Below are 16,598 nucleotides of genomic sequence, written 5' to 3' on the forward strand. Positions count from 1 at the left end.
CCAAGTCTAAATCTACACATATTGCAGTTATATTTATTTAAGTGTACATGTGCTTTAGCTTCCCCTTTCTAATCGTCAGCAGTTAGATGTTTCAGTATTTCTTCTTTCTTTTTAATAATCACTGAAGAGACCATATTCCCACAGTCACTTTGTTCCAATGACCTCCTGCTCAGCTTAAGCTAATGTTATGTTGTTCTGATATATTCAAGGTTTTAAATCGTATAAACAGAGTGTCCGAAAACAATATATATTTAACTGCTTCCTGAGTGAAAAAAACAAAAAGGACAACGGAATCTGAAAATCTAGAGAGAGATCGGACCACATTTCAAGTTAATAACATGATTGATTACCTGCTAGCCACCATCAGAAAACGGCTAATGTTAGCATTTAGCCACTTCCCATTATAAGATACGAAACAAGGCGTCTATGTATTGAAGATACCTTTATATACGTTCTACTTGCTCAGTTTAAAAATACTTTTTGTATCACTACAAACCTATCTGAACCAGTTTTCTGACTTGTTATCAATATTATCACATTTGTCGTTGCAGTAGCTCAGCAGATACCAACAAAAAGAATAGCTTTTTTTTCCAGAGTTTAATTTAACTCATGACATGTTGTAACCATCCTATTAACCCCCAGACAATAACATCCCCCCTTGCAACTTGAGCCAAAAAAGAGTTTGATCCAGAGAGTTTGAGCCGTAATGAACTTTAAATAACTCTAAACCAACGAGAGTTGGATGATGAAGATGAGAGGGATGCAGCAATAAATGACCATCCTGTAAAACTTTGCAGAATGGAAATCGAAATAATGATGAAATACATGTCATAGCTGTAGGCGAGTTGACTTTACTGATGTAAATTTTCCATCAACAGAGTGAATATTTTGTGTGTAAATTAAAGCTCTAAAGCTCCTCTGAGGAACTTTTGGTTACTTTACATTTTTGCTCCCCAGTGGACAAAGTGGTACATTTTCTTTCTTTGCTGATGTTGTCCTGCACATGTATGAGAAGTGTTTTTAAACAACAATCTCCTCCTGTTGTCATTTAAGTCAAATGTATCAAATACTGTAATGGAAAATGAAAAGAAAGTCTGTTTCCTCAGACTATATCTGACACGTACCATGCGGCACGTGTCTCAGGCATTATAAAGAACGATACAGAAATGATCCACCTCGTCACTGATGGTCTTGTTTACTTTTGTAGATCATAAAAACACATCTGTATTGCTTTCAGTCTGTTTTATAATTAGTTAGTTAATTAGTTACTTGTGATAAAATATTCACTTGAGGTGCATTGTGACATTTCCCTCCAGAAGAGAATACCTTAGCAAACATTGAGTCATATCCAATTTATTTCCGAATATTTGATGTTCAATAACAATAAATCCAGTAAAGGAGAAATAATATTTACTATTCAGCAGTACACACCATTACCTGGATATACACATTACATTTTGTTGGAAGTGATTTCCTCTAAATCTGCACTAAAAGGGGAAAATGGATGATTGGAGTGTCACTTATTAAAATAGATCCAGAAATATGCACATTAGAGACGATTCAGAATAAGTCTCAGGAGCCAGAGAGGGTGCAATAAATAAGTTAGACTGAGGAAAGGAAGAAAATGACAACAGAAAAACAGAGGCCAAAAAGAGAGACGATAACAGAGGAAACATTTGCTAGGCACACAGTGATGTAAATATTAATCTGTTCATAACCTCTCCTATGGTCTATAACAGGTGAGAGAGAGAGAGTGAGTGAGAGGAATCAGGTGAGAAGTAGCCTGTAGTTGCCATGCTTGTAACGTTATTTCTGCATATGAAGGTTGGAAGTTCATGTCATCCCAGTATGTATTGAAGGTATAGACGCAGATGAAATGATTATAACTAATCTATTTCCTGGAGGTCTTCCATTTAAGTCAATACATCGTGAGCTGCAGCAAGAATTAAAATAATAAAAAACAAGAACCTCTGATTGTTTGATGCTGCCTCTTTTAATGTCTTCCTCCTTTCCCCCTTACAGTCTTTCTCCTCTCCGATTTCCAGGGTCAACGTCCCCTCTAGCAGTCAGCGGAGGGTGGGGGCTTGGATGGTTGGTGTGAGGCATGCTGGATAATATCCTCTAATGAGGCGAGCTAGCAGCACCTGGAACCCTACCAGAGGCTGAAATCTGCCTCTCTCAATCTCTGCCAGGAGTCACACACTTTGCATTTTCATATGAACATCTCACACTTCATTTATCCTGCAGGGACATTTTTCCTTCCTGCACCCTGCAGGAGGGAAGTGAAAAATAAACACCTTACTGTCTATTAAAGTTATCCCATCTTCCCTTTCTATTACATCTAAATAAGAATCTGTTTCTTTATACTGCCTTTGATGTTTTATTTCTTCATCTGACACCTTTACAGTCACATCACCATTATAGATCTAACTTTTTCAATATCTATCCTTCAATCTAATAAAGCTGCCATAGAAAGGAAGAGCTTTCCAACGTCCTATTAGTGCAGCCCTGTAACTTCTGCTCTATTATTTCTCCCCTCAGACACACTGTATATCCAAAGTATATCCACTCTGTCTGCCTACACACAGCCAAAACTTTCTGGCATCAAAACCAGTGCAACTCCCGAGCAGTCAGCAGAAAGGGACACTGTGTTCAGTCCAAGGACTGGAAAAGGCTTGCGGCAAAGGAATGACTGTCAGCTAATATAATTCATGATGTGGATTCAGGTGAGTTAATGTGTGACAATGAGGAGACCCTGATTCATATCTTGGGGGATTCTTGAGTGCTTTCACTTCACATGATGAGTGTTGTTTGGATGTGTGGTTGTGAGACATGACATTAACTTTTCATATATACCACTGTGGGTGAGTGTGGGTGTAAGTTTGTGCGTCTTGTGCGACAGGGATGAGGATGAGGGGGATGATGCACACAAAGGAGTGGTTGTTTATTCATGGAAGAGTTGTCTGTGCCTTGAGCATCATTATCTATTCTAGAGAGTGTTTCAGTCAGTTGGTGTGTATGCATGCATAATAATGTGAATCTAAAATTAACTTTGTTAACCTTGCCAACACGTGTGTGAGAGGCTAAATGTTTTCATTGTGTGTGTGTGTTTGTGTGTGTTGTCAAGCAGCATGCTTTTTAGGTTCTGCACAATATTAGTTTTTGTCAAGTAAGCTTTTCATTTTTTTGCCTTTATGTTAGAGATGGGACAATTTACGGGGTCAGATATCAGGAGAGAGAGTGTGGGGAGTGACACGCGGAAAATAAACTACAGGTCAAATTCAAACCCAGGTCGCCCGCTTTGAGGACAGTTCCATCCAAGGTCTACGCCCCCAATATTTCAAAAGTGAGGTTGATTTGTGCGAGCACAGCAAAGATATTCTGCTAGAGCGTGTTTTCCCTCATGTGCATGCTGTTGCCTGAAAAACCTCCTGGTTGACGCCTCCATACATGGGATGCTCACTAACCTCTATGCTACTGGTGACCCAAGCGAGCAGCTTCGACCCTCAACGTAAAAAAAACATAGTACATCGTGCTTATGATAAACAAACAGAGAAAATAGTATTACTGCTACTTTTCACTGAAGTGGTTTGGTGTTACATGCTCTTTTATGTTGTGTATTTTGATTAGAGGCAGGATTGGACTTCAAGGTGATTCAAGGAGTTAAGAAGCAACACTGTTCTCACAGCCCTGTACAGACACACCTGTAAGTTTTCATGTTGAATTTTTACAACTATGGATTGATTACATTTGGTCTAGCTTTTTTTATGCTCACTCATTAAAGAGAATCTCACTTTAGAAAGTTGTTGTTAAATAGTATTAAGTTTCCAACACTAATTACTAGCATTGCGTCTACTGCATTATTGTCTTTTTACAGTTCCAATGACATTCCAGCACTAAATTACCTTAACTCCACAAACTATTACTCTGCTTCATTTTCATGACCATTCTTCAAAGTTTGAGTGTTTTTGTGAAGGCATTGCGATACACTGGCCACTTCAGGTCTCTAAAAAATATTCAAATAAAAGTTAAAAGCTAAATGACTCTTTTGTTGAACCTCTCCACACTGAGGCCAGATTTTAAGAGCAGTTCCCCTGACAAATGTTGCAAAGTGCTTTCACACACAACGAGGACTTTTTTTTAAAAGCATGAGCTGAAAAGGTTAGGACTCAATGGTGGAGGTTATTTGTTGAAAGCCAAGTGAAGATCTGTGGAGCTGCTAAATGCACATCAAAAGCAAAAACAGTGATACAATCCATACTGTGGAATGTCTTCGGTTAATAAAAACCATCTTGGGAGGTCTGGACTTTGAGATACATATGGATGAGGAACTCGATATCTCTCCATCTGGTTCTGCTTATAGTCAGGGTGTGTTCGAGAGAGAACTGATGAAGGGTGGGGAAACATGGTGAACGCTCTTGGACAGACATCGTCTCCGTTTCTGTCAGATGTTTAAACCAGATGTTGAATCCTGATGTTATTGTTGCAATTCCTGCTTAGTTCTCAAAGTTCACACATTGTATAGGACTTTTTGTTTTAGGCTTACTCCCCATAAGATGACATGACCTATTTGTGTCTTCTCATTGTCAAGAATCTGAAGAGGCTTTAATTTTGTTCCCCTTTTTTGATGGTATTGTTTCAATCACTAAAATGTAACAACATACACTTGAAACCAGACGCCTGTCTAACATTATTTATTTAATTTTTGACCTTTTCCAACCATAGATTTTAGGAGGAATTGATTCTCTATTTTAATGTTCACTCCCCCGGCCTGCTTCTTTCCCTTATGGCCAGCTGTGGGTGAGTCAGAAACTGCTGTAAACCTTGGGCTATACAAGTCAAGTCCATTTTATTTATAAATATTTATTTGCTTGAAAGGGCTTTACATATTGTTTGAATGACAACATGCTCCATCGCTCATTGAAACAATGAGAACTCCTTAAACAGGAACACAATTAGGATTAATCTCAGTGCTATCCCTCTCCTTGGATAGATATGCAACAGATGTCATACATGCAGAATCAGCATAACAACATTATCAAACAAAGCACATAAGTACTGTATTGTTAAGGACCCATATTGTTCTAACAAAAAACTAGAGTCTATTGGCTGATTCACATCTCTTCCCCCATCCAAAGACTTTACTTATACACGTAGTAATAACTCTCCAATGTACACAATAATCGTCCAGACCATCTATAGAAATAAAACTGTCGTCATTAGAGACATGTACCAGACATGTGAGGCTGCAGTGGGGTGAATGCTCTGCTCACAATGGTCTGTTTATCCAGCTGTCTGTCTGCATAAATCCACTTGGCTAGAGGCAGGAAACACATTCACACACGAGGATGAAACAGAGACCAACTATAACTTAATAATGAAAGCAGTCCAGCATATAATGAGGCATAAAAAAACACTTAAACCTACATGGAAATGTACAACCAGTCACACAAACGCATCAGCACACTCGTAGATAAAACAGGAAAGGACAAAGAGAGTGATGGGGAATTCTCCGCTGTTGTTTTGAGGTGAAACAAAAAGGGAGACGAAGATGATGTTCAGTCATGATGAAGAATCAATATCTCATCCACCTGGAGTTACTTCAAAGCCACAAGGTGCTCTGAGAACAAGAGCTGCGTGACAGAAACCCCTTGAGACATCATGTGAAAGTGGCAATGAAAGAGGCATGCATATAATATGTTTCAGGCGAAGTACATCTCTTACATAGCTGAATTTAAAGCAGTACATTTTTAACATTGAGCTTCTTCTTCTTAAACCAAGAAAATGAGTAAAGCCAGATGAGAGTGTTTAAGTGGATTCTTTCTAACTTCCATATTTCTCAACAACTTGAGCAGTATTGTCCTGAGTGAAGTGAAAAATGCAGGGCTAGAAAGAAGGGGCTTGTGGGTAAAATACGTGTTGAGAGATGATGACACAGTAGCACATGTCTGGAATTTAAATATTAGACATATATATACAAATCTTATGAGAGAGAGAGAGAGAGAGAGAGAGATAATTGCATTTTATAGCATTCTTTTACATTTATATTATGTATATAATTTACAGTTGGAGGGGCCTCAACATCAGTTTTTGTTCTGTTTGAGCCCAGATGATCATTTCAGTGTGACTCAGAGGAGTCTGAGTGTGTGAAGGAGCTCAGAAAGTAACAGCGTGTGTTCAGTGCAGCGCTCAGTTACAGTTGCTGACTCAGCTGTTACAAGATATAAATGAGAGTCTGGGTTATTTAGGCTGGTGAGGGGGGGAAAAGGAGGGGGACAGGAAGGTAGGAAAGGAGGGATGATGAGGGAAAGGTAGGAAACACATGCTGTCACTGCAGGTGATCTATTAGGGAAGACAGCCAATAACCTGAGTCTCCTCCCTCTCCATCAACATCTCATCCCTCCTCCTCTCTCCTGGTACATCATGAGTTACCCCAGGAGGCTAAAAGACCCTGATCACTCATGGGAAACCCACTGAGGACAATCCATTATTTTGACTGATTAGAGCTCTTTGTTTCACGAGGCCGTGTTTAATGTTGATTATTAGCTTGATCATTAACTCTAGCCAAGGAGCTCCGTTAGCCCTGCAGCTACCTCCAGGCATCCCGGGGCTATCACATAGAGCCCCCGCTCCGCTCCAGACCGGACTGGCTTTCAATTTCAAAGCTACTATATCTTTAACATTACTTGTAGTTACTTTCCCATCTGAACAATAAATTAGCTTCTTCGTCTTCCCCAGTCTCTCCTGCAACTCATTTTAATATAACATATTAAACTAACTAATAGCTAAATAACAGTTACACTGAGACCAACAGAAGGTATTATGTAACCACAGCTGTCAATCAAGGTTCAATGAGTCTGATTATGTGGACGCTATGGTCTTTGAAATCATGAATCCAAAATGGGACAGTTCCATCCAAGGTCTACGCCCCCAATATTTCAAAAGTGAGGTTGATTTGTGCGAGCACAGCAAAGATATTGTGCTAGAGCGTGTTTTCCCTCATGTGCATGCTGTTGCCTGAAAAACCTCCTGGTAGGTTACTATGCGTGCCAGTACTTGACATTCATTAATAACTGCTCGCAAATGATAAGAAAAATCCAATTAATGAGATTACCACTACTTCATAAGTAGTCGTTTTATTGTAAAAAAAGATGCTATTAAACTATTGGCAATTGACTTTCCTATCGCTAGGAACTGATGAAAATGATCATCGGCTTTCAATCAGCAGCTGCTATTTTCATCTTAAGAGTTGGCTGCGTCTTATACACTGGTGCAAAAAATAATCCTGAATGCCTCACTATTATGCTTTCAGAAGAGGCAGAAATGCATGATCATATGTAATACTTATTCCTTATTCCAATAAAAAATATAACCTTAAAGTGTGCTCTAGAAAACGTGAAATAAATAAACCTGCAACACAAAATCTGTGGTTCAAGTTTCGGTGTTGAACAGTAGTCAGTTTGTTACCTGGCATGAGTTGCTGTCCGGTTATTCCCATTGGAGGCATCCCCAGGTTGTTCATGGCTGTAGCCCAGGCGTTGGGGTCAGACAGGGGCATTGTCATCGAGTTGGAGTCCATCGTCATGTTACAAATCCCTTCTGTAGAAAAAACACAGAGAGAAGACCGAGTGTTAGGCTTGAAGTCAATCACTGATACGAGTAGGATACTGGTTTAAACGTTCAACAATGTAAGTACATCAACACATGGACCTCTAAAACTGTTGACGGCACAATTCTAGACAAAAGGGTCAGTTGTCTGTAGCTTGTCTGCTAATTCTTAGTGTCTCTGAGGTCCCATAAAAGGTCAACTCTAAGAAGATAAATCATGCCAACAAGATTTACAGATCACCTTCAAATCAATTAACTTAAGTTGGAAAACATTTTTATTTCTCCCCTTACCCAACCTAAAGTGAGGCTGTTTCCCTTTCAAACTGTATCCAATACATTGAGATACGTTTCACAGCATTTTATTTGGCAGAGATACAGACTACTAGTCTGTAACCTCTTAGTCATCATGATTCAGGGTCATGCTGAGCGGTGCCCTGACGGCTTCTCCATCCTCTTCCCTTCTTCTAAAATCGTTCCTTTAAGTCTCTGTTTTGTGTGAGAGAGGAGCGGAGAGGGGAGTCTGCTGTGACCCTGCAGTCCCCCTGACACGACAGTGATTTAAACAAGACTGTCATTGAGACTCTGTTCACCCTGATGCTGCTGTTTGTTCAGCTTCTGCAACGTGGCCGAAAACAGCCTGGCCTTTTGACACTTCACATGTCAGTGACCTGTTAGCTCAAAATGCTGCAGTGAGAAAGAAAAACCTGTCACCTATGTTTAAGAGTCTGGCTCACATTAAGCCAGACTGTAAAGTAAAGTCAACATGAACAAATCATAAATCCAGCAGCAGCTCATTCTCTCATCTGCGGTCTATTTCACAGCTCTAAACGCTCTTTAATTCTCTTCTCTACTCGACCTCTTTCTCTTTGAGACACCTGTAAAATGCTATGACTGCTGGCTGAGCCGAGCTGCCCTCTACTCTCCTCGTGCCAAAGCCAACACAACTGTTCATAATGAGACACACTGCACCCACTTCACACCTCACAGGGTGTGTGGCAGAGCTCACTGTGGAGGTGCTCTGTGTGGGCAAACGTGTGTCTGCCTGCACAACAGCTACAAGCTGCTATTCCTGTTGTTCAGACACATCTGTCAGAGTGTAGTAATAAGGGTGTGAATCTTCCAGTACCTCACATTTGATTCAATTTTGATTCTTGGGGGTCTTGTTAATTCAGAATCAATTTTCTGTTTAAACCAATTCACATTCCTTATTTATTACAAAAAGGTGATTATTTTAGGATCAACTTCTTGTCCACTGTGCACTAAGAAGTTGCAAATTCATATTTGACATCAAATATGTTCTAGATAATTAAACTTTTATATTTGCCATATATTTGTATCAGCTAATTGCAATAATGTAAATGCACAGAGGCTTCTTGTGTATGCTGGGTCAAGCTTCCTCGTACCTGGGGGAATCCAAGGTGTGCCCTAACGCTAGCCTTAGAATAAGACGGGACTGGCTGTATTACAAATTCAAATCTCTAGATTTTTGCTGAATGGTGATACACAATATATATTAGTTGTTTCTGTAAAGCAATAACACAAATAAAATCCACAATACTCAATAAAAATGTTCCTTATCTAAATTAAAATAAAAAAAGGTTCCCTTTCTGCAGAAAAACAAACAGCTGTGTATTTTGTTTTGTAGATTTTCTCAGACAATCAGAAGACAAAAGGACACCTTTAATAAAGGGATGTGATGCTGACTAGACAAAATTAAAGAGAGAGAAGTGATTTTCAACATTTCTGCAATAAATAATACAGCACAGAGACCTGATGATAGTCATTACAATAGAAAACCTACAATTAGTGTATAAATATAGCATCAACAGTGAACACAGTGTTTGAGCAGAGAGAGCAGCATGATTTAGTTTCAATGTGTGTACTTTAACCAAAGAAAAGGTCTCTGAATACTGGTGCTGATGTTTCAAATTCTTTGGTTTGAATCACAGTATTGTTGAAGAGGTCAGCCATTTTCATCTGCAGGGACGTGTGAACTGTTCACACTTCAGCATGGAAAGCACACAGAGGGGTAAAAAGCCTCCAGTGCACAACAGCTTCTGAGAGCGGCTGCCTATTTGACCTTAACCTTCTCATGAATGCAGGTCTGTATGTCCGTGTGTGTTTGTGTGTGTGTTTCTGAGCAGGGAGGACGTTCAAAAGGTCAACTTCAGGGTCATATGGTGAAGGAAACCACCATGTGAGAAGGACAATTTGGAAAATTTGTACAAACATATCTGTGATTAATTATCAGAGGGTTTATACTTACAAAGTTACAATCTTACTGTTATTGTGCCCAGCATGCTCGAGCAAAGACTTAAAATATGGGCAAACTAAAAAGTGGAGAGAAAGACTCCCTCAGTTGCTTATATTTCAATACATTTTAAACTTCTGATTAATTCGTTTGTTATAGGAGTGGAATCAAGAAGACTGTCAAAGATGGAGACAGAAATGCAGATCACATGTCACACTGTACTGAGCTGACTGTCACAAAGAAAAAAACAACACAACAGACACTGAAGCTACTAAAATATGGATGAGAAACACAGTTGGCCCAGAGGTTTCATTGTGCGTTGAAATACTCAATGGTCAAACTTATTCACATTGGGTTTGATTACTTGAGAACTTTGTCTAAGAAGGGAACTTTGTGGAGTTTTTGACAACAATTTATACAACGCAGAGTCATGCAGGTAGGGCCAACAAATCTGCCAATAGTTTAACAACATCCCACTGATTAAGTTGGCTTGTGAGGAAATGGTACAGTGCACAATAAAAAGCTGGTGTGAGGAAGACTCCTGTCTTTTGATTTCCATTGAATAAAACCCTCCGGCACTGTGTGAGAGACAACCTCGTGTGTAATCCTGAACAGAGACTTTAATTGGGACGGTGCCTCGTTCAAATTCTATACTGTTTCAGAAATGTGGTCCCAATTCTGAATCCCTAAAGACCAGCTTAAAAACCAGGACATTTTTGCACACAAAAAAATCCATCGCAGTTTAATGGTTGGGAGTGAATATATGTTTCCTTTGTGTCAAACAGGGGACTGTAGCTTTAGTGTAGTTGTGTCAGTGGAGGATGTGGACTCAAAATATGGACTCCAAAACAAGATAAGACAAAACCAACCAGAACCTGACCTGTCACATTTAAAGAGACATTAGTCCTGGGATAGCCTAAGTTCATCGCTGTCCCTCTGCACTTAACCACATACCATTCCCCACACTCTCATCCCTGTTTCCTATTCTATCCACTGTCCTCTATAATAAGGGGATAAAAAGCCCCAAAACAGACATTATCATTTGCATTTATTGCCACAAATATTACAAACTGAGAGAATGAAAAATTCTGCTGACATAATCATCCAAACTATTTAAAGCAGCTCCATCTTGAAAATGTCCCATCAGCGCCTTTTAAATGCCCATTATATTTCCCTAAATGTGATTCAGTGGTGGGTTTGCAATGCCCACGTGCAGGCGAATCCTTAGTTGAAAAATATTTTACGATTAGACTCAGCTATGAAGCAAAGGCTGACGCAAGACTTGAGCACATGAAGAGCTGAGTCATAAATCCCCTGTTCATGACAGTTGCTTTCATTATCGGTTAATTAAACGCCTTGACAGGAAATACTGGAGGAAAAGAAACTGATGCACAGTGAAGACTTCCCCGGGTAGATTAGTAATAGTAAACAACCTCCGTTTTTATGGCCTCAACAGGAGCTATTTTTGTACAAACGGAGCAGAGGCACTTTTGTTTGTGTCAATGTTGTCAAGAAGGAACATCCGTTCTCAGGAAGGAGCACGACTCTTACCTTCTTTATTGGGAGGGCTAAGAGAGGTGACAGACAAGAACAGATTACTCTGATATCTTGAGGTGAAGAGGGATGGGAGATAACGTGCAAGAAAGAGACAAAATGAAGAGCAGAGCGGCAACCTCAGCACATCAATATTATCAAGTATTAAAATAATAAAAGAATCTGATAATGTCTATGGAGATGCAACAGTGCAGCTTATAAAAAGCAACATTTGTGTTTTTCAGTGAACAAATCAATAAAAGTGCAAAATTGCTGCTTCTGTTTCATATACAAAATACAACAACCTTCTAACGGAGGCATTCAAATGAAGTGACATTCACAGTGTACTGCTGTGCACTTTGAAGTGATGATGAGATACTGTACTTTGGCCACCACTGTTAACATTATAACTTCTATTTGATTGGTCAGAACATCTGTAATGTTGGTGACATGCAGAATCAAGTTTATGTCTGTCTGAAGCAGGTTCAACTTGAACTGCTAAAAGCCAAGAGGATGTTTTCAGATCAAAAGTTGAGTTTTCATATCACTGCAGAACAATTGAATTATAGCACTCTTGAGCGACAGCAGACCATAGAAAATATTTAGCGATGCACGATATGGTAGATATCTGCTGATATCCTTCTGTCCACACTGACAACAGTGAAAATTTGACCAAATATAGAGAAACTGATAATTGTCCTGTGTTTTTGTCACCAGTGGGAGAAAGATGCCACACAGATGGGAAATCACTGGAAACACACATTAAGGATGGGGAGAGGTCTGCACATCTGTTTCTAATTTGGCTTCTTATAAATTGAACATGCACGATGAATGACTGAAGCATTTTGTAGAACAAAACTCTGTTGTCATTTTCTGTCTGATTAATTCAAACTTGCGCAATGAACCAGTGAAGCACTTCATAAAACTGAACGATTTTGATGTGAAATAAGCTTCAAAGCCACAAGCAATGTTTGTGATGTGCATTTCACTCTTAACAGCCGTCTCACATTTACACTGTACGTGTGAAAAAGGACCAACGGATCTCATTACTGTGCAGGAGGAACGGCTTCTCATTTTAATGCACAAATGATTCACAGCATCTATTCCGGAGGGGAGATGAGCAACAGCGATGGCAGGAACACATCTGAAATATTTCTTGATGGCCAAGCTGTCACATCAGTTAATACTTACATGTGAGGCTGCAATCTTATACACCGTGTAGTACAGATTGGGAGAGACTGACTCAATAACTAGACCTCCAATCTAAAGAGGAGAGCTGTAATTGGAATTTGGATCATTTAAAGTGAGTGCTGCAAAGAAAAAGATGAATCCATGCTTCAAGTCCTGCAGGACCGAGAAAGGACATAATACCAACAGTGAAGAGTGTAAAAATAATCTGCTACACCAAGATGAACTAACTTAAACCTGTGTGCATTAACTTTTACACCCAGGGATCAATACAGCATTGTTTTACTTTTATTAGATACCGCACATACAAGAGTCCAAATGAGATTCAACCAGATGTTCATCATCACGTTTTTTTTTCTTGAAGAAGTGCTTAAAGCAGCAAAAAACTATAACAGGAAAAATACCAAATGTTGTAGAAGTAGAGCATTAAACAAGGCTTCTGTGTTGCCTTGTTCTTTTAAACTGCGTTGGTTTGGATTACCAGATAATTGATGGACTTTTTTTTATGTTATTTCAGAAGCAGTGGGCTCATTTCTGCAAGCATGAAACATGGTGTGTTTGTTTTTCTACAAGGGGCAGGGCTGTTATGCTGATCCTTGCAATAAAAGTGTAAAATACATTCTTTAAAAGTTTGTAAAGTATCCACTATATAAAACAAAACTAAATAAGGAAGACATGCTACATATCTACACTGTTAGTGTTATGATGGTCATGTCACCATCTGTTTACTGAACAACAAAGGAGACTCAGCCAAAAAGACTCAAGCTGTTTACTTTGTTTTGGAGTCGTCGTGAACCTTGAAGCTGTTCTTGTTCAGTGGCTGTGAGTCTGTTCCTGTGTGTATTTGTTTCAGATCCAGAGTTGTAAAAGCTAAACAGTTTAGTTAGTTCAGGGTCTACAGGGAACAATGAGACACACATCCACCAGAGCAGTCACAGATCAGCTACTGCTGAAAGGGCCTGTCAGTCAACAAATGCCTAAACTCAAATCTGTCACAGCCATTTATTTATAAATGTCCTTACTTCTCCTACTGAAAATAGAGAAGGAACACAGAACTCCTGAATGTTAATCTAACTTCTGTGTGTTTAAACTGCTCCATTTAAGGGTAACATAACAAGAAAACATTTCTGAGAAAACAAAGCAAATGTAGTTTTAAGAGATACTTTGAACATCTTGTTTTCTCAGCTATGAAACACACCTGATCAAATATTCATTTGAAACTGAATTTACTGTTGACAAATCTGCCTATGATTGACGTCATTTCATGTCAGTAGTATTAAATCTTCAAGCATGGAAATAATGACAATGATAAAATAAAGTCAACCATGACTGCAAAAAAATGCATAATTCAACATCCATACAACAGCAGAGAGAAGGAAGTCTATCTCCTAATTCAAGTGAATTCACAGTAAATGTGTCAGCTCATCTATTGAGACTTCAAACATGTATATACTGAATGTGCATAGTGATGAATTCAGAGAAACATGAAGTGAATGAAAGCAGACAGCTAGGTTTGAATAGATGATGGATTAACTTACTCTCTTATGTATCATGCATGGCGTTGGGACGTATCTTTGCAATTTGCATAACATTCAACTTTCCTGCAGCCTGTTCTCCAAATACATCAAAATATGTTCATACTTGGCAATAACCAAAAGGTTATATCTCTATGTTCTGTAAATATAATGATTTCACTGTCAGGTATCTAATAACTACAAGAGAGCAATTCTATTAAGACTATTTTGATAATATTAACCACCTAGCCTGGCTCAGTCCCCTGCAATAAATCTGAGAGAGACTCTAATGAATGAATGAGGAGTATAATGTGAAAGCTTTCAGATTCAGAAAAAAAACCCCACATCAAATCAAAACTGTACTACAGACTTTTGTACAGACCTGGTTTAATCAGATGGGAAACAGACTTCCCACAAATGAAGTGAAGCATACAGTATCGCACTGAGCAGTAATTCTAGTCTGAGACAAGCTCAGAGCTCATCATGTTGGCCTTATGTACATAAAAAACATAACGTAATTATCTGGATTAATTTTCTTTATTTTCTCACATCACAATATATTGCAGAAAAACAAAAGCTTTTCCCAAAATCATGCAGCCCTATCCCTCGAAACAAGAAGAGGTCATTGGCTTCAGCTTAATATCTGTCTAACCCAAGTACATTGATGCTGCTGACCCAAGACACCATCTCTCTTTTTAGGAAACAGTAGATTGAAGGAGAACCCTGGCTTTTAAATCTTCTATTAGAGTAAGGGTAGACTTAGAAGAAAGGTAGTGTTGTAGACAAATCCACAGACTTCCCCCAGAAGACTCGCACACAGAAACCTCTGCGGTAAGAAAGTGGGATGTTCAAAGGATCTAATACATTTTCTCCTAAGTGCTATCAGTGCTGACAAGCTTTGAATGAGTTGTTCCCCAGGATACGAGCAAAATGGCACTGTCCAAAAGAATTCTATACAGTACAAACGCATCTTTAAAACTTTAAAGAAATCTAAGATTATATCAGGCCGATGGAAGATATTCCCAATATTGAAGGTTAGGACACAGATGGCAGCACAGATCGGATATTAAACACTTAACGTCTTTTAATTTGGTCTCCTAGGCAATACAATCTAAGGAGGTGAATATTTAAATAAAGAAAAACAGAAAAACAATGCACCTTGTACAGAGAACAATTGAGCCACCCAGTTTCCCTCCCCTGTGTTTTCAGGTCTGTGAAAAATCCCGACAGCTTGCGTTGAGTTTATAGCCTGTTGGGAGTTTGCTGTTTAACAAGTAGTCACAACACAGCCCAACTCTTGTTTAGAACAACAGACACAAATTGAATGTGTGTATTGATGCCTGAAGGACAGCTTGACACCCTTCAGGAGGAAAACAAGCCGGAGAGCTTCTTTAAATCTGCTTTCTCGCTCCTTTGAAGTTTAAACTGTCAGAACAAGAGAGCTTGGCCCGAGAAAAAAAAGCGGTGGGACTGTCACTCTTTGTTGTGTGTGGTAAAGGAATAAAAGTACTGGAAGTGCTCAGGCTTGTTTCTTGTGTCATGCTCTTGAAGAAAACATCTTTGATGGTCATTGTTAACAATCAGTTTTTGAGGTCCTAAAGTAAACTAAGATAATTATAAGTCTAAGAGTGACGCAGCTTTCTTCCATACATTTTTTTGTCAAACTCATATTCAAGTTCAAGTTATAATCAACTTATTTTTTCCACTTCTGATTAGAAATTATTTGAGGATGAGAAGACAAAATGTATGAACACAAGTGTTGCTGAGAATTAGAATGAGAAAACATATGACACAATTATAGTAAAGACTTACACATAACTATTTTATTTAATGTATTTTTATTGTGCCTTCCTGCTGCTGGAAGACCTGCAAACTCAATGTCCTGGTTACTCTGGGTTTTGTCTACCTAACCCTTATTTGCCCCACAGTTAATGCTAGAGCTCTCAGAGTCTTTCTAAAGGAGGAGGGTTTGTGTGAATACTCTCACATGAAGTAGTTAATCCACCAGGGAAAATGTCTTGTACATCTCATTAAAAACAGAAGCATCATCACTTCCTCAAGATCAATAAGAATCACATGCCTGTGTGCTCTCCTGTGGCACAAGCAATAATGGTCTGGAGTTCAAGGATAGTCAGGGACTTAAGTTTTGAGAGGAGTGTGGGCTTTAAGTGTATTAATTAAATAGAGATCTAGGCTAAGGACACAATAGCACAAAAATATATTTCTCAGCAGTTCCAGCCCAAACCCAAGAGACTCTGAGCTACTTCTGCCAGCAAAAAACATCTGCTGTTTCTGTGAGTGTGACCTCAAACACGTATAAATGGCTTCATATCTCAACAGAATAATAGCAGTTTAGATTCAGCAGAGTCAGCTGCACATTATTACCAAACCGAGGTACTCAAGAAAAATGTATCTTTATGACATGACCAGCATGGTGCCTGTCGGACGTAAAGACGCTTTAAGTATTTAATAACAAAATGGCTCTTTCATAGGAAAACCTCATA

General features: G+C 38.9%; 1 protein-coding gene across 2 annotated transcripts in view; it reads right to left on the reverse strand.

The window, feature by feature from the left end:
- LOC132982190 (ecto-NOX disulfide-thiol exchanger 2-like) overlaps nt 1–16,598 on the reverse strand; it is a 108,806-nt gene that overhangs the window by 42,668 nt on the left and 49,540 nt on the right. For both annotated transcript variants that reach the window (XM_061048536.1, XM_061048537.1), the window contains exon 3: nt 7,468–7,599. In XM_061048536.1, coding sequence (XP_060904519.1) covers nt 7,468–7,599 — 132 coding nt within the window. The remainder of the gene's footprint in view (nt 1–7,467; nt 7,600–16,598) is intronic.

Source organism: Labrus mixtus, chromosome 10 (assembly GCF_963584025.1).
Source record: "Labrus mixtus chromosome 10, fLabMix1.1, whole genome shotgun sequence".
In the NCBI taxonomy this organism is placed as follows: Eukaryota; Metazoa; Chordata; class Actinopteri; order Labriformes; family Labridae; genus Labrus; species Labrus mixtus.